The sequence below is a fragment of the Mobula hypostoma genome, chromosome 13, assembly GCF_963921235.1.
Source record: "Mobula hypostoma chromosome 13, sMobHyp1.1, whole genome shotgun sequence".
Taxonomy (NCBI): domain Eukaryota; kingdom Metazoa; phylum Chordata; class Chondrichthyes; order Myliobatiformes; family Myliobatidae; genus Mobula; species Mobula hypostoma.
Genome location: NC_086109.1, coordinates 2,079,472 through 2,097,892, shown reverse-complemented (window position 1 = coordinate 2,097,892; position 18,421 = coordinate 2,079,472). Strand labels below are relative to the sequence as shown.

The 18,421-nt window shown below is 45.2% G+C and overlaps 1 protein-coding gene across 4 annotated transcripts in view; it reads left to right on the top strand.

Moving 5' to 3' along the window:
- Positions 1-17,208: 17,208 nt before the first annotated feature.
- Positions 17,209-18,421, top strand: part of LOC134355363 (muscle M-line assembly protein unc-89-like) — a 55,694-nt gene continuing 54,481 nt past the window's right edge. For all 4 annotated transcript variants that reach the window (XR_010020050.1, XM_063065139.1, XM_063065138.1 and 1 more), the window contains exon 1: positions 17,209-17,558. Coding sequence is in view for 3 of the 4 variants with exons in the window: in XM_063065139.1 (XP_062921209.1) it covers positions 17,507-17,558 (52 nt within the window). In the remaining variant the exon portion in view is untranslated. The remainder of the gene's footprint in view (positions 17,559-18,421) is intronic.

Sequence of the window (18,421 nt, the reverse complement as noted above, 5' to 3'; positions counted from 1 at the left end):
GGAATCTTCAAAACAAGAGAAACACGGGAAAACTTGCAGATACTGGAGATCCAAAGCAGCACACAAAATGCTGACAGAACTCAGCATCTATAGAAAAGTGTAAACAGTCGACGTTACGGGCCCAGCCCTTCATCGGTATTGCACAGAAGGGCAAAATTTAGAATAAGAAGGTGGGGAGAGGTGAAAGGTGAAACTGGAAGGGGAAGGGGAGCGGGTGTAGTGAGGAAGAGCTGGGAAGGTGATTGCTGAAAGAGATAAAGGGCTGGAGAAGTTTGCAATCTAATGATGATCTGCAGGTTGGATGAGAAGGTGTGAGAGGGAAACAAGAATGGGGAGTAGTGAAGGAGAGGAGGAGGCGGCAATTACTGCATTGGAAAAACCGATATTCATGCATCTGATTGAAGGATACCCAGACAGAATATCAAAATGTTGCTCCTCCGACCTGCGTGTGGCTTCATCCTTGGCAGTAGAGGCTACACTACAGACAACGGGGGAACTGAAACTCCAGTTGTCATGTCGGAACGGATGACTGAGGTTTGAGTTCATACATAGAAACATAGAAAACCTACAGCACAATACAGGCTCTTCGACCCACAAAGCTGTGCCAAACATGTCCTTACCTTAGAACTATCTAGGGTTACCCATACTCTGTTTTTCTAAGCTCCATGTATCCATCCAGGAGTCTCTTAAAAGACCCTATCGTTTCCATCTCCACCACCGCCGGCAGCCCATTCCACGCACTCACCACTCTCTGCGTAAAATCTTATCCCTGACATCTCCTCTGTACCTACTTCCAAGCACCCTAAAACTATGCCCTCTCGTGCTAACCATTTCAGCCCTGGGAAAAAGCCTCTGACAATCCACACGATCAATGCCTCTCATTATCTTGTACACCTCTATCGGGTCACCTCTCATCCTCCATCACTCCAAGGAGAAAAGGCCAAATTCACTCAAACTATTCTCATAACGCACGCTCCCCAATCCTGGCAATATCCTTTTAAATCTCCCCTGCACCCTTTCTATGGTTTCCACATCTTTCCTGTAGTGAGGCAACCAGAACTGAGCACAGTACTCCAAGTGGAGTCGAACCAAGTTCCTATATAGCTGCAACATTACCTCTCAGCCTCTAAATTCAATCCCACGATTGATGAAGTCCAATGTACCGTATGCCTTCTTAACCACAGAGTCAAGCTGCGGAGCAGCTGTGAGTGTCCTATGCACTCGGACCACAAGATCCCTCTGATCCTCCACACTACCAAGAGTTTTGTCATTAATGCTATATTCTGCCATCATATTTGACCCACCGAAATGAACCACCTCACACTTATCTAGGTTGAACTGCATCTGCCATTTCTCAGGCCAGTTTTGCATCCTATCGATGTCCCGTTGTAACCTCTGACAGCCCTCCACACTATCCACAACACCCCCAATCTTTGTGTCATCAGCAAATTTACTAACCCATCCCCCTCTTCTTCATCCAGGTAATTTATAAAAGTAAGAAAGAGTAAGGGTTCCAGAACAGATCCCTGAGGCACACCACTGATGACCAGCCTCCATGCAGAATATGACCCGTCTACAACCACTCTTTGCCTTCTGTGGGCAAGCCATTTCTGGATCCACAAAGCAAGGTCCCCTTGCATCCCAAGCTTCCTTACTTTCTGAATAAGCCTTGCATAGGGTACCTTATCAAATGCCTCACTGAAATCCATATACACTACATCTACTGCTCTACCTTCATCAATATGCTTGTCACATCCTCAAAAAATTATATCAGGCTCGTAAGGCATGATCTGCCTTTGACAAAGCCATGTTGACCATTCCTAATCATATTATACCTCCCCAAATGTTCATAAATCCTGCCTCTCAGGATCTTCTCCGTCAGCTTACCAACCACTGAAGTAAGACTCATTGATCAACAACCAAGAAACAGAAACATAGAAAACCTACAGCACAATACAGGCCCTTCGGCCCACAAAGTTGTGTCGAACATGTCCCGACCTTAGAAATTACTAGGTTTATCCATAGCCCTCTGTTTTTCTAAGCTCCTTGTACCTATGCAAAAGTCTCTTAAATGACCCTATCGTATCTGCCTCCCCCACCGCTGCTGGCGGCCCATTCCACGCACTCACCACTCTTTGAGTAAAAAACTTACCCCTGATATCTCCTCTGTACCGACTCCCCAGCACCTTAAACCTGTGTCCTCTTGTGGCAACCATTTCAGCCCTGGGGAAAAGCCTTTGACTATCCATATGGTCAATGTCTCTCATCATCTGATACACCTCTTACCAGGTCACCTCTCATCCTCCGTCGCTCCAAGGAGAAAAGTCCGAGTTCACTCAACCTGAACAAAATATTAAAATGTCACAATAAATATAAAGAAATTCGGATAAAATATACTATCAACATTGCATCTAATGAAATGTGACAGCTAGATCATATTAAAGTGACAAGGAGTAAAATTCGGCGTTTGCCTGACCGAAAGAGGAAATCTGGATGGACTTTTGCAGGCAGCGGTCTTATTACGGTTGAAGAAACATATACGTGTTGAGTTGGAAAATTGAATATGTAATTTAACAGAGCAAACGGAAAAGTTCACCGAAGAAGTGTAGAAAGAAAACAAATACAAAATACAAAAACAATATGGGGAGACGGTAAAATGTCTAAAGACCAAGTCTTTGCATTAACTGAAGTGAACCGACTGAAAAAAAAGTATGTACAGTAATAAGTTTAATTGAATTAAAGTACATTTCATGGAGATTCAAGATATGTGAAGCATTAGCAGAAAACTGAACAGCGCCCTCTAGTGGCGGTGCTGCCAGTGACGCTGCTCCTTGGGAAACACCCCTCTATGGGACAGTCCTCCAAGACGGCGCCACCATCCAAACTCCGTGCAGTTACTGATGGACACAACATTGTCTCTCAGCGAGCCCTGGCGACTCAGGTTGGGATGACAACGACGAATCAAAAGGTTTAACTGCCATGTCACGACTTGCCCCAATAAAGACCAGGGATGTGGAGATTGAAGCTATGAATCTGAAGCAGAATCTGGTTTAATAGCAACAGCATATGTCATAAAATTTGTTGTCTTTGCAGCAGCAGTACAATGCAATAGACAATAATAGAGAAAAAAACTGTCGGTTACAATGACTAAATAGTTAAAGTAAATAAGTATTGTAAAATAAATATACATAAACAGTAGTGAGGTAGTAAAGGTAGTGAGTATGAAAAGATACAGATGTTTTTTTTCATCAACTGCCTGAACAGGAAAAGATTGATAAATGATTCAGGGAAGGGGCACATCCCAAATAAGAGAGTTGGGCTGAATTTCAACATATTAAGTCATTATAATACCTAAATATCTAAAAGAGTCTGTGACTTTAAAAGGAGTATTATCATATATAGAGATATAATCATTTAAAGGAAACAATTCACTTTTACTAAAATTTATTTTATATCCTGAAAAACCTCCCAATTCATTAAATAATTTTAGCAAGGCAGGAATAGATTCGTCAGGGTTAGATACATAAACGAATAAAGCATAAAGAGAGATCTTATGCATAGTCTCATTCACAAAAATCCCATGGATATTTTTAGCCTCACGAAGAGCAATAGCAAGGGGTTCTAATCAAGGGGATCTTTATAAAGTCAATTTTGTTCCTTTAGTAGACTCTATGAACTATTTATTTAGTAGATGGAGTCCACTTACCTTTTCACTTGTTGGTTCTATTCATATAGTTAAAATGATGATTTTACCAAAATTTTTATATTTGTTTGAGAATATTCCTGTTATTTTTTGACTAGGAAGTTTTTTGATTGGATTGATTCTATTATTTTATCTTTTATTTGGAATAATAAAAGACCAAGAATTAGTAAATATCACTTACAGAGATTGAAAAAGGATGGAGGTCTTGCTTTGCCTAATCTAAGAATGTATTATTGGGCTGTTAATATGCGATACATGTCTTTTTGGTTATACTGGGTTGATAAGAGTGATCGGCCAGTTTGGGTAAACCTGGAAATGAAAGTTGTCAAACAGTTTTATTTAACCTCGTTATTGGGAGCTGCTTTACCTATGCAATTAGTTAAAGTTGTTAATTTAAACCTATATCCTGGGATTAAGTATTCTTTACAAATTTGGCTCCAGTTCCGCAATTTTTTTAATCTTAAAAAATTTAAACTTTGTGGATTAATTTATCGAAATTACTTTTTAAGCCTTCTTTGAGTGATCCAATTTTTTTTTACTTTGGAGAAATAAAGGTATTAATTCTTTTTTGGATTTATTTAAAGAAGATAGATTGATGTCTTTTGAACAATTAATTGATAAATATTCTCTTTCATACTCACACTTTCTGCAATACCTTCGTTAGACATTTTTTACAAAAATAGTTGTAATTTTCCTTACATATTGGAGGCTGACCTGTTAGATACTATTATGAGTATGAAACCTTCGATCAAGGGTTCTATTGGAAGAATTTATAATTTATTATTACAATGGGATAAGCGTCCTTTATCTAAGATTAAACAGGATTGGGAAAAGGAAGTTAATTTGACTTTTATGACGGAGGATTGGATGCGGATTTTGAAGTTGGTTAACTCTTCTTCAATTTGTGCTAGCCATTCATTGATTCCATTTAAAATTGTACATCGTTATCATTTGACGAAGGAGAGACTTTCTAAAATCTTTTCTAATGTTGATAGTTATTGTGATAGATGTAAAACTGAGATAGCTACACTGACACATGTTTTGGTCTTGTTCTATATTGGAACAGTTCTGGAAGTCGTTTTTTTTCAACAATTTCTGAAGCACTTAAAATTAATCTACAATCTAATAAATTAACTGTGCATTTTGGAATAATTCCTCAAAATATTCATGGTATTTCTGTGTCTGACCAGCATGTTATTACATTTGTTACATTGATAGCTAGGAGGGCCATTTTGTTGAAGTGGAAGGATACATCAGCTCCCACTTTGTCACAATGGTTCTCTCAAGTGATGCTATGTCTTAGTGTGGAGAAAATTAGAAGTCGGACCTTTGAACCTTTATTTGATTTTGAGAAAAGATGGGGCTCATTTGCTCGTTATTATCATTTGAGTTAATTGATATAATTTTTCCACTATCTAATTGTAAATTTTTTAGTATATTTTCTTTTCTTGCTGGCGGTGTGATGTTTATTTTTAGAAGCTTTTTGTATGACGCATAACTGCGGGATTATACAGCTAATGGGTTCTCTTTTTCTCTCACTATTCTGCTTAGTATGCTATTTTTGTTATCACAAAATGTTTTTTCAATCTTTAAGATAATGTCTTTGTTGAGACATTGTAAGTGTTGTTACTTCAATGTACTCATGTTATTATTTCTGTATAATATATAAAAAGATTTGAAAAGAAAAGACAACATATTAAGTCAGATACAAATTGAACCCCTGTTATGGCAACTAAATTCTGTCAACTATGTTGCCTTTTCAGCAAATCACACAGTTGACACGTGGAGTTGATGACACCATGGGAGATGACAGATCAACATGTACAAGGTGGTGGAAGAATCAGAGGACTAGTGAGTAGCTAATATTGCTCCATTATTCAAGAATGGAGCCATGGATAAACATTAGCTAAACGTGGAAAGGATAGATCCTTGACCCTCATGATAGTGGTAGGAAACTTGCTGGAGAAGGTTTTTATAGACAGGATTTATGACAATTCGGAAAACCATAGACTGATGAGATGTAGCCGGTATGTCTCTGTACGGGAGAAATCGTGTCTCTCTAATCTGATTGTGTTTTCTAAGGAGGTGACGAGGGTGATTGGTGAAGGAAGAACTGTGGATATGTGGCGATTGACAGGGTCAATCAGGGGCGACTCATCCATAAACAAATATAGGCTGTGAAGAAATAACAGACCGTACAATGAATGAAATTATAAAGGAAGTACATTTACTAATTTCAACTTTATCAAACAATATTTAAAAGAAAGGAAACAAAGAAAAAAAAAGTAAAGGGTCCCATTATAGTTAGACCAGTCTAAATGTGCACATTACCATTGGAGCTCGTCTCTTCCAAAGCTGGGCATAACGATTTCTCTCGGCACCGAACCTACGTTCTGCCTGGAAGCACCCACTACATTCCGAATTTCTTTCGAAGACCATCTCGAACAAACTAGCTCTCTCTCCTTGGCCCTTCTCCTTTGAGCCCTTCATCTGCACAAAGCACCTCTTACAAAGAGTACACTCCTGCCCTCGGAATTCTTTGGAATCTCCTCTTCTCTCCCGCTCCGCAGCTTCAGCCAAAAGACCCTAAACCAGACTACTGTCAGTCACAAATCTCTCTCCGACCCAGCCTGTCCAGAACCTCTGCAGATCCCACCATCCTGATCGGCTGACAGAACATTCCTAAGTTGAACACCATGGCATCTTATCTTTAGCAGAAATCTAAACATTCCACCTGCAAGAAACACTGCTTTTGCAGAAAACCGCTAAAATGAAATACCTGTGCATAACAGTAGAGATCTTAACCAGGACATTACATTGATAAATTTAGTGCATAACCATTTTGTTCTAACATTTAACAACCGATTGGCTACTTTAACAATGTGTCTACCTGAGCAAACACCTCCAAGAATCTTTGCACTTGCACGCATTGTCCTCGTCTTTCCTACAATTTCCTAAAACCCTACAATTAAAAATATCTTCTCTAACCTCTGTAATATTCCAAAATGCAAAGTGTCTTCTTCTAATCCTATCACCCATTTCTCATTCCATTTCCCCAAAGATCAGGCTGTAACACAAGAGCCCCTTCCACGTCGCAATCAACAACTCCAACACCCTTCACGATATCTCCGAATTTACTGATTTTACCCCTACATCCACATCCAAATCATTGCAAATGATAAAGTCTGCATGTAGTAATACTGATTACTGGCAACCAATCACGAAAACCTGGATCCTCCTCTTATTTTGAAGCAATGATTATATACAATATGCAAGTTGTCCTGGTCAAGATGGATCACACTGCTTTTTGCAGAATGCAGTGACACGATCAATACTTTATTGCCTTCTCCAAATGATCTATTTGATTGTGCAGGGCAAATCTTAAACCTGACAAAGGTCTATTGGTTATTTCTGATCAGTCCACGCTTTTCCAGGTGATCAGTAATCCTCTCCCTCTAATCAATAGACAACCTGGCATGGGTATCACTGACGTCCAGGTGGTCCAATCCTGAATGGAGAGCCAGTGAGATAGCATCTTCTATACATGTGTGGGCAAATTGCAGCAGGACCAGGTCTTTGCTGAGGCAGGAGTCAATTCTAGTCATCATTAACCATTCCAAGCTATTCACCAGAGTAGATGCGAGTGAAAGTGGGTGATGGTCGTTGAGGCGGTTCACTCTTTTATTCTTGGGCACCAGTATGAATGAGGCCTTTTTGAAGCGGTTGGATACCTCTGATTACAGCAGTGAGAGATTGAAGATGTCCTTGACACTCCCACCTGTTGGTTGACACAGATTTTGGGTGCCCTACCAGGTACAGCAAAGATGTTCTGACATCAGCTTCCGAGACAGATATCAAAGGATTGCCGGGGGCTGGAAAATTTGGCAAGACCGTGTGAGCCAATTATGGAACGTCACTGGTTTTGTTAGCGGGTCAGAGTCAGCACAAACCATATTCCGTACCTCAGCTGAGGTCCAGGGCTTTAGAATTGGGGTTTCTCCCACCATTGTTCGGGGAAATGGACCGATATTCAAAGGTTCTGAACTTAAAGAGGGGTAACTTTGAAGGTATGAGACGTGAATTAGCTAAGATAGACTGGCAAATGACACTTAAAGGATTGACGGTGGATATGCAATGGCAAGCATTTAAAGGTTGCATGGATGAACTACAACAATTGTTCATCCAAATTTGGCAAAAGAATAAATCAAGTAAGGTAGTGCACCCGTGGCTGACAAGAGAAATTAGGGATAGTATCAATTCCAAAGAAGAAGCATACAAATTAGCCAGGAGAAAGTGGCTCACCTGAGGACTGGGAGAAATTCAGGGTTCAGCAGAGGAGGACAAAGGGCTTAATTAGGAAGGCGAAAAAAGATTATGAGAGAAAACTGGCAGGGAACATAAAAACGGACTGTAAAAACTTTTATAGATATGTAAAAAGGAAAAGACTGGTAAAGACAAATGTAGGTCCCCTGCAGACAGAAACAGGTGAATTGATTATGGGGAGCAAGGACATGGCAGACCAATTGAATAATTACTTTGGTTCTGTCTTCACTAAGGAGGACATAAATAATCTTCCAGAAATAGTAGGGGACAGAGGGTCCCGTGAGATGGAGGAACTGAGCGAAATACATGTTAGTAGGGAAGTGGTGTTAGGTAAATTGAAGGGATTGAAGGCAGATAAATCCCCAGGGCCAGATGGTCTACATCCCAGAGTGCTTAAGGAAGTAGCCCAAGAAATAGTGGATGCATTAGTGATAATTTTTCAAAACTCGTTAGATTCTGGACTAGTTCCTGAGGATTGGAGGGTGGCTAATGTAACCCCACTTTTTAAAAAAGGAGGGAGAGAGAAACCGGGGAATTATAGACCGATTAGCCTAACGTCGGTGGTGGGGAAACTGCTGGAGTCAGTTATCAAAGATGTGATAACAGCACATTTGGAAAGTGGTGAAATCATCGGGCAAAGTCAGCATGGATTTGTGAAAGGAAAATCAGGTCTGACGAATCTCATAGAATTTTTTGAGGATGTAACTAGTAGAGTGGATAGGGGAGAACCAGTGGATGTGGTATATTTGGATTTTCAAAAGGCTTTTGACAAGGTCCCACACAGGAGATTAGTGTGCAAACTTAAAGCTCACGGTGTTGGGGGTAAGGAATTGGTGTGGGTGGAGAATTGGTTAGCAGACAGGAAGCAAAGAGTGGGAATAAACGGGACCTTTTCAGAATGGCAGGCGGTGACTAGTGGGGTACCGCAAGGCTCAGTGCTGGGACCCCAGTTGTTTACAATATATATTATGACTTGGATGAGGGAATTAAATGCTGCATCTCCAAATTTGCGGATGACACGAACCTTGGTGGCAGTGTTAGCTGTGAGGAGGATGCTAAGAGGATGCAGGGTGACTTGGATAGGTTGGGTGAGTGGGCAAATTCATGGCAGATGCAATTTAATGTGGATAAATGTGAAGTTATCCACTTTGGTGGCAAAAATAGGAAAACAGATTATTATCTGAATGGTGGCCGATTAGGAAAAGGGGAGGTGCAACGAGACCTGGGTGTCATTATACACCAGTCATTGAAAGTGGGCATGCAGGTACAGCAGGCGGTGAAAAAGGCGAACGGTATGCTGGCATTTATAGCGAGATGATTCGAGTACAGGAGCAGGGAGGTACTACTGCAGTTGTACAAGGCCTTGGTGAGACCACACCTGGAGTATTGTGTGCAGTTTTGGTCCCCTAATCTGAGGAAAGACATCCTTGCCATAGAGGGAGTACAAAGAAGGTTCACCAGATTGATTCCTGGGATGGCAGGACTTTCATATGAAGAAAGACTGGATGAACTGGGCTTGTACTCGTTGGAATTTAGAAGATTGAGTGGGGATCTGATTGAAACGTATAAGATCCTAAAGGGATTGGACAGGCTAGATGCAGGAAGATTGTTCCCGATGTTGGACGCAGAACGCAGAATAGGTGGGTGGTTGCAGCTACTTCAATGACCTGAGAGGTCCTGAGGTGGATCACACGGAGGAGGGGGAGGAGCAGAAGCAGCCGGTAACTGTGGGTGCAGACTGTTGGCGGGTCCTGGAGGCGCGGCCGTCGGTGTCCTGGGTTTTTTGTTAGAAGTAGTTTCTTTCTTACGTTTTTTCTTAGGTTGTTGGTGCTGTTTGGCCACTTGCTCCCATTTATTAAAACACCACATCACATAATCGAGGTACCATGTAGGATCTCCGCTACCTGAATCAGTCGTCTCCTTCCAGTATTTTATCTTTTTCTGGTCAAAAGAACCTCCATAAAGCCAATCCCCCTAATTCCAATCGTACAAATCACTGGAAAATGTAACCGAGTCCCTGCTGTCCACTGTTTCCAACAAAACCTTATTTGCGGGTGATCCCAGGGGGAACCAGCGGTCACCCAGCAATTTCTTTGTCTTCTTGTACTTTTCGATTTTCTGCATTGTGGTGTCATTTACTGGTATTTTCATTTTAGGACCACTCAGGCATCACTTCTGAGGCACTGTTCTCAGGAGCGATTAAATTAGATTAGATTAGATTATGCGGACACTCAGTCCTCGTTCATTGTCATTTAGAAATGCATGCATTAAGAAACGATACAATGTTCCTCCAGTATGATATCACAGAAACACAAGGCAGACCAAGACTAAAACTGACAAAAACCAGATAATTATAACATGTAGTTACAACAGTGCAAAGCAATACCGTAATTTGAATACGGTATAAAACTACCGTAAATAGGACTGAATAAAAGTACCTTTTCACAACAAGCCCTGCGGCTGGAGGAGGGTGGTTAGCAATTTGCTCGCGTCTTGCTGTTATGTTTTAATAATAATTGGTTTTCCACACTCCCTTTTATCTTTTCCACATTTTCTGTTCCCTTCTACCAGCACGACCCAGCTGGTGACGTAGTGGCAGCAGCGTCGGACTTGGGGACCCAGCTCCAGCCGGCTCCGCTGCACGCTTTCCATCCGTGCTGGGCTACGAGCTGGTGATCTCTTTGGAAACTCACCCGGCAGAAGGCAGTGGCAAACCACTGCTGTAACTTGCCTCGTACGCGGTTCCGCACTACCTCAGAGAGGCGTGGAGGGAAGTCGTTCGCTAACCGGAGAAACTCCGGATGCGACTTACCTTTCCTTTTTCTACCAGAACATTCAGCGGTCACACATTTTCATTAACCCTCAAAATTTCCTCTGCCCCATTTTCCAGTTTTGCCTTCAGCTGTTCTTTTCGACTTTTCCTCTCATAATCCCAGCTCAACAAGACAGCTCCTCTCTGTGTCCGATCTCAGGAGTGTGTGGAACAGCGCGGAATGAACAAGGATTCTGTGTTTTACTCGTAACTTCTTCCGGTTAAGATGGTGCTGCTGAACCTCTGTGATCTCTGGCTGGCAGCTAACAAAACAAGGACAGCAACTAAATACTTTGTTAACCACACTTCTGGCAAACGATCATCACAATCGTCTGTAACTTCCCTTTGGGGTTGGAGGCAATTCGATGCGGCGGAGCCGAGGCGAGGCGAGGCGGTGGACCCGTTGCCGACAGCGTGGGAAATCAAGAAAGATCAGGCACGGGCCGAATCGAAACTGCGTGGTCCAGGCACCAGACATGACTGAGCACGATCTGCGGACGGAGATTTACAGACCAAATCAATGCCGTGGGGTCAGGCACCAGACACAACTAAGCATGATCTTTGGATGGAGATTTACAGGAGAATTGAAGTGGCGAAGTCCAGCGTATCCAAACAGCAGAGCCTGTTGTTCGGATGGAGATTTAACCACAGGGCCAGATAGAAAAGGTCAGGTTGTTGAGGCCGGAGGCAAGGCTTGGGCTGCCTCAGATCGCTGCTCAAAGCAGCAGAACCCGATGTTGGGATGGAGAGTTACGCTCCGAGCCAGATTGGAAACGTCAGGGTGTCAGAAAGGTCTGGGTGACGGGGACCGAGGTGAGGTTCGGGCTGATTAAGATCGCTGCTCCACAATGTTTACATAGCTCTACACTAAAGTATGGGACTCTCTTGCAGACCTCAGTTCAGAAACACGACTGGCTTGCAGTTACTGTTTACATGATGGATTGTTTCTATTGCACATTGAGTATTCGACGGTCTTTTTTCATATCGGTGTGTTTGTTTTTGTGTTTCTTTGTCTCGTGGCTGCCTGTCAGGAGATGAATCTGGAGGTTCTATAATGTATGCACATTTTGATAAACTGTACTTTGTACTTTGAACTTTAATTGGGGATAGAGTCAGGGATACAGGGTGATGGAGAGGGGTTTCTGTGGGAAGGTGTGAGGGAGTTGGATTAACATCAATTGAGATACAGTCAGCGATACAGGGCACTGTGGGAGTGTGGTTACCAAGTGACAGTGTGAAGGAACTTGTTTAACATCAGTGGAGATACAGTTGGTGACATTGTTGGCAGTGATTTAAGGGGAGTGATGTGAGGATGATTGGAACTGGGAGTGTGGGAATGGGATTAATTCTGTAATCCTTTCTCTCCATCCCCCTCCCCCTTCATGATGGGGAGTTTTATCTGGCCTGTGGTGAGAGGGAGTGGATCCATCGATTCCTTGTCACTGGGTGTATGAGGATGGGATTAATCACAGAATCGTTTCTCCTCCTCAGATCCAGATCAGAAATCATCACCCAAGCTTTGGATGATTGCCATCGGGATACTCAGTGTGTTCCCTTTCCTATATATTCTATATTCGCAAAAGCTGGGACAAATACAAGGGAAAGAATTCCGGAACGTGTACATCTGACGGTCGGTGTCTCCCCACACCCCCAGAAACAGATTACGTATTGTCACACACTGGCTGTACAATTGCCGTTGTGACACTCAGTCTGATCGTTGTGTGCCTTGTGCTGTATATACATCTTCACCGTATAATCTGCGGAAAGGCATCAAGAAGGGATACATATGGTGATAGGGAGGAGGAGGGAAGGGGCAGTGGGAATGGAGAGGGAGGAGGGGCTGAGGGAGCAGGGAGGGAGAGGCTGTGAGCGCTGGGAGGAGGAGGGGAGGGGAGAGATAATCGGCCCCGCGAAGGACAAGTACCAGGCAGTAGATCTGTAGCACAGTGGTAGGCTGGCAGCAGTGGAAGAATTGAGGCCTTTCCCTTAATGAAGACCTCTGCCAAATCCTTGTAGCCCAAAGGGATTTCTGCCAGTTTGGGAGCTGCAATTACCCTCGAACCTTCCTCCGAAGGTGACTCCTGAGACTCTTTGAGGGTGATTTGCCAGACCCCAGGGTTTCACCCATAGGTTCACAAGTCTCTAGTGAAAATAGCGGCCAAAGCACCTTCTAAATCCTCTTCCATCTCCTCAGACATCGGCAGCGAGGCGCGACAAATGGTCCTTGCGCTCCTGGGACTGGGCTCCAAGGGTCTCCGTTTTGAAGCCTTCCCCTTAGACGGGACCTGGCAACTGGAGGCCTTTGGCTTAACCGATAGAGTTCCATACTGCTTGGGCAACTCATTGTTTGCTCCTGAACTAGAGATCTCAATGATAGAGAAACTAATGTCCTCCGCATGATCCGCTATCTTCATCCGCAAGACCATCTGCAAGTCTGCTGCCGATCTGCCGGATCTGCCCGGAACGAAGCGGCTGTCATCCAAGACAGTTGCGATCATGGGCTGACTCAACACAAGCAGCTGTACGCTGAGCCGATGGGCTATGCCCAAGTCCAGGAAATTTTCTGCTGCTCCAGAGTCCAAAATAAAACATTCACCTCTCGTTGGTTCATACCCCAGGAGATCTCAGCCGTCAGCGTGACTCCAAAATCGGTGAGTTGGCAGATAGTGGCTGGTACTGCCCCCGTCCTCCCGACATTGGGCGGTCTGAACAGCTCTTCTAACAGCTGCAGTCTCCGACATTCGGCCCGCAAGCGATCTGCTTCCCCTCAGTAATGGCAGCAGTCTTGACTCCATCACCGGAACGTCTCTTCGGCGGAGATTATTATGCGGCCGATTTGGATGAGCTGGACTGGATCCTGAGCAGGAGACGGGCTGGTAACGCTCCGAGATCGGGGGATGGAACAACGATGCATTGAGTCCGGGCTTGAGCTCGCCCTCCTCGAACTGCTGATGTTCTCCCACTTACGCTCTGCCAGACGATTGAATTGCTCGATTCGAATCTCTAAGTCCTGGACTGGTTCTCCCACGGCGAGGGCATCCATCAGTTCATCTCGGAGTCCGTGTCGGTACAGCGTGGTCAAGGCCTTCCCGTTCCAGCCTCTCCCTTGGGCCAAGGTCCGAAATTCAATCGCCTGCTGAGCTGTTGAGATTAGGCCGCCTGGGACTGTACTCGCTGGAATTCAGAAGAATGAGAGGAGATCTTATAGAAACATACAGAATTATGAAAGGGGTAGGTAAGCTTAGAGGCCAGAAAGTTGTTTTCACTGGTAGGTGAGACTAGAACTAGGGAATATAGCCTCAAGGTTCCGGGCGGGGGGAAGTAGATTTAGGATGGAGTTCAGGAGGAACTGCTTTTCCCAGAAGGTGGTGAATCTGTGGAATTCTCTGCCCAATGAAGCAGTGGGGGCTGCCTCAGTAAATATACTTAAGACAAGGCTGAAGACATTTTTGGATAGTAGGGGAATTAAAGGTTTTGGGGAAAAGGCAGGTAGGTGGAGAGGAGTCCATGGCCAGATCAGCCATCATCTTATTGAATGGTGGAGCAAGCTCCACAGGCCAGCTGGTCTACTGCAGTTCCTATTTATGCTGTTCCTATGTTCTCCTACCCTGTCCAATCTTCATCAGGTGGTCCAAGGCCGAGCTGGCTCCGGGGAAGTGTTGAGCACCTAAACCTTGCAGATAATCAACCCTGCTGCACCGCAAGCATGTGTGCTTAGCCATTACACTACCCGCCATGACTCTGTGGGTAGGCACAACTCAAACGACATCTATAAATTTGCCGACAACACAGCTATTGTAGGTAAATTTCAGATGGTGACGAGGAGGTGTACAGGAGCAAGACATCCGCAGGTTGAGTGGTGTCACAGAAATAACCTCGCACTCCACTTCAATAAGACCAAGGACTTGATAGTGGAATTCAGAAAGGGGAACACATACCATTCTCATCGAGGGATTAGCAGTGGGAAGAGTGAGCAGTTTCAGGTTCCTGAGCGGCAACCTCTCTGAGGCCCAAAATATTGATGCAATTACAAAGAAGGCATGACGGCGGCTTTATTTCATCAGGAGATGCTTTGCTGTGGCGTACACACGGGAGGGGGAGCTGGGGGGAGGCTTTGGGGTTCCAACATTTAACCGTCATTCATTCTTTGGGGCATTGCTGTGCTTTTGTGGATGGTTCCAAAGAAAAAGTGTTTCAGGATGTATATTAGAAACATAGAAACATAGAAAATAGGTGCAGGAGTAGGCCATTCAGCCCTTCGAGCCTGCACCGCCATTTATTATGATCATGGCTGATCATCCAACTCAGAACCCAGCCTTCCCTCCATACCCCCTGACCCCTGTAGCCACAAGGGCCATATCTAACTTCCTTTTAAACATAGCTAATGAACTGGCCTCAACAGTTTGCTGTGGCAGAGAATTCCACAGATTCACCACTCTCTGTGTGAAGAAGTTTTTCCTAATCTCAGTCCTAAAAGGCTTCCCCTCTATCCTCAAACTGTGACCCCTCGTTCTGGACCTCCCCAACATCGGGAACAATCTTCCCGCATCCAGCCTGTCCAATCCCTTTAGGATCTTATACGTTTCAATCAGATCCCCTCTCAATCTTCTAAATTCCAACGAGTACAAGCCCAGTTCATCCAGTCTTTCTTCATATGAAAGACCTGCCATCCCAGGAATCAATCTGGTGAACCTTCTTTGTACTCCCTCTATGGCAAAGATGTCTTTCCTCAGATTAGGGGACCAAAACTGCACACAATACTCCAGGTGTGGTCTCACCAAGGCCTTGTACAACTGCAGTAGTACCTCCCTGCTCCTGTACTCGAATCCTCTCGCTATAAATGCCAGCATACCGTTCGCCTTTTTCACCGCCTGCTGTACCTGCATGCCCACTTTCAATGACTGGTGTATAATGACACCCAGGTCTCGTTGCACCTCCCCTTTTCCTAATCGGCCACCATTCAGATAATAATCTGTTTTCCTATTTTTGCCACCAAAGTGGATAACTTCACATTTATCCACATTAAATTGCATCTGCCATGAGTTTGCCCACTCACCCAACCTATCCAAGTCACCCTGCATCCTCTTAGCATCCTCCTCACTGCTAACACTGCCACCCAGCTTCGTGTCATCCGCAAACTTGGAGATGCTGCATTTAATTCCCTCATCCAAGTCATTAATATATATTGTAAACAACTGGGGTCCCAGCACTGAGCCTTGCGGTACCCCACTAGTCACCGCCTGCCATTCTGAAAAGGTCCCGTTTATTCCCACTCTTTGCTTCCTGTCTGCTAACCAATTCTCCACCCACACCAATACCTTACCCCCAATACCGTGTGCTTTAAGTTTGCACACTAATCTCCTGTGTGGGACCTTGTCAAAACCTTTTGAAAATCCAAATATACCACATCCACTGGTTCTCCCCTATCCACTCTACTAGTTACATCCTCAAAAAATTCTATGAGATTCGTCAGACATGATTTTCCTTTCACAAATCCATGCTGACTTTGTCCAATCATTTCACCGCTTTCCAAATGTGCTGTTATCACATCCTTGATAACTGACTCCAGCAGTTTCCCCACCACCGACGTTAGGCTAACCGGCCTATAATTCCCCGGTTTCTCTCTCCCTCCTTTTTTAAAAAGTGGGGTTACGTATTGTATACATTTCTCTGACATTTAATGTACCTTTGAAACCTTTGAGTTTGAGGAAATTTGGTATACCAGCAAAGACACCTGCCAATTTCTGCAGACGTACCTCGGAAAGCATTTTAACTGGTTACATCACCATCTGATATGGAGATTCCGCTGCACAGGATGGGAAAAAGCGGCGGCGAGTTGTGAACTCATCCAGCTCCATTATGGACACTCACCTCCACAGCATCCACGACACCTGGCAAAGGCAGCGTCCATTATTGACGACCCCTCCACTCGGGACATACCCTCTTCTCGTTGCTACCATGAAGCAGGACGTGCAGGGGTCTGAAGACACGCTCTCAACGTTTCAGGAACAGATACTTACCCTCCGCCATCAGATTTCTGACTGGACAAGAATCTTACGAACTCTTCCTTCAGTTAGACCTGACGAAGGGTCTCGGCCTGAAACGTCGACTGCACCTCTTCCTAGAGATGCTGCCTGGCCTGCTGTGTTCACCAGCAACTTTGATGTGTTGTTGTTTGCGTTTTAAAATCCAGGAACTCACTATTTTCCCCTCTTTTTCACGAGTGATTTAATCATTATTGTAATTTATAGTTTTATTATGTATTGCATTGCACTGCTGCCGCAAAACTACAAATTACGCAATGATATTAAACCTGATTCTGATTGTGTGTGTGTAGGTCCGGTCCCTGACCGCGGATTTCCTGCAAACCCGACCGCCACACGGGGCTGGTCCTCAGACTGCTGGACGACGATTGTGGTGGAGTGAGGGTTGAGATAGAAGTGAGGGCAACAAAGCGGGTGGAAATAGTTTGAGGAAACAGTCGGGTAGAGAGATTTAAAAAGTCTGTGGGTAAAGATACAACGGGTCGATGTGTTAAACAGACAAGTGTCGTCTCACAGAATTCCTGCATTTTCCCTTCGGAAGTGGCGGGCCGGGTGTAACCGGAAGTCCCTTCCTGTTTTTCCCCGAGATTCTCCGAAACTCCAGATCGACAAAACGCCTTCACGATGTGGATGGTCTCGTCCCTGCTATGTGTTGCCGCCTGGGTCGCCCGTGTGGGTAAGGTCAGATTGTGGTGATCGATAGTTATTAGAGAACAGGGAGATCTTCCAGCTTCGCCCTTCTCCCGTGTGTTCAGAGTTCTGTCTCTCCCTGTCCTCTCTTCCCTGTGTTCAGAGTTCTGTCTCTCCCTGTCCTCTCTCCCCTGTGTTCAGAGTTCTGTCTCTCCCTCTCTTCTCTCCCTCTGTGTTAAGAACTCTGTCTATCCCTTTCCCCTCTCGCCTCTCCCTTCTCCCCTCTCCCCTCTATTCTTAGCTCTGCCTATCCCGCTCCACTCACCGCTCTCCTCTCCCTTCTCCTCTGTGTTCAGAGCTCTATCACTTTCCCCTTGCCCCTCGCCCCTCGCCCCTCTCCCCGCTGCCCTCGCCCCTCTGCTCTCTGCCCTGTGTTCAGAGCTCTTATTACTCACCGCTCTGCCCTCTGCTCTCACCCTTCTCCCTCTCCCCAGTGTTCAGTACTCCATCTATCCATCTCCTTCTCTCCTGTATTCAGAACCCCGTCTCCCCTCCCCTCTCCCCTCCCCTCTCCCCTCCCCTCTCCCCTCCCCTCTCCCCTCCCCTCTCCCCTCCCCTCCCCTCCCCTCTCCCCTCTCCCCTCTCCCCTCTCCCCTCCCCTCTCCCCTCTCCCCTCTCCCCTCTCCCCTTCCCCTCTCCCCTTCCCCTCTCCCCCTTCCCCTCTCCCCCTTCCCCTTCTCCCCTCCCCCTCTCCCCCTCCCTCTCCCCCTCCCCCTCCCCCTCCCCCCTCCCCTCTCCCCTCTCCCCCTCCCTCCCCCCTCCCCCTCTCCCCCCCTCCCCCCTCCCCCTCCCCCTCTCCCCCCTCCCCCCTCCCCCTCTCCCCCTCTCCCCCCTCCCCCTCTCCCCCCT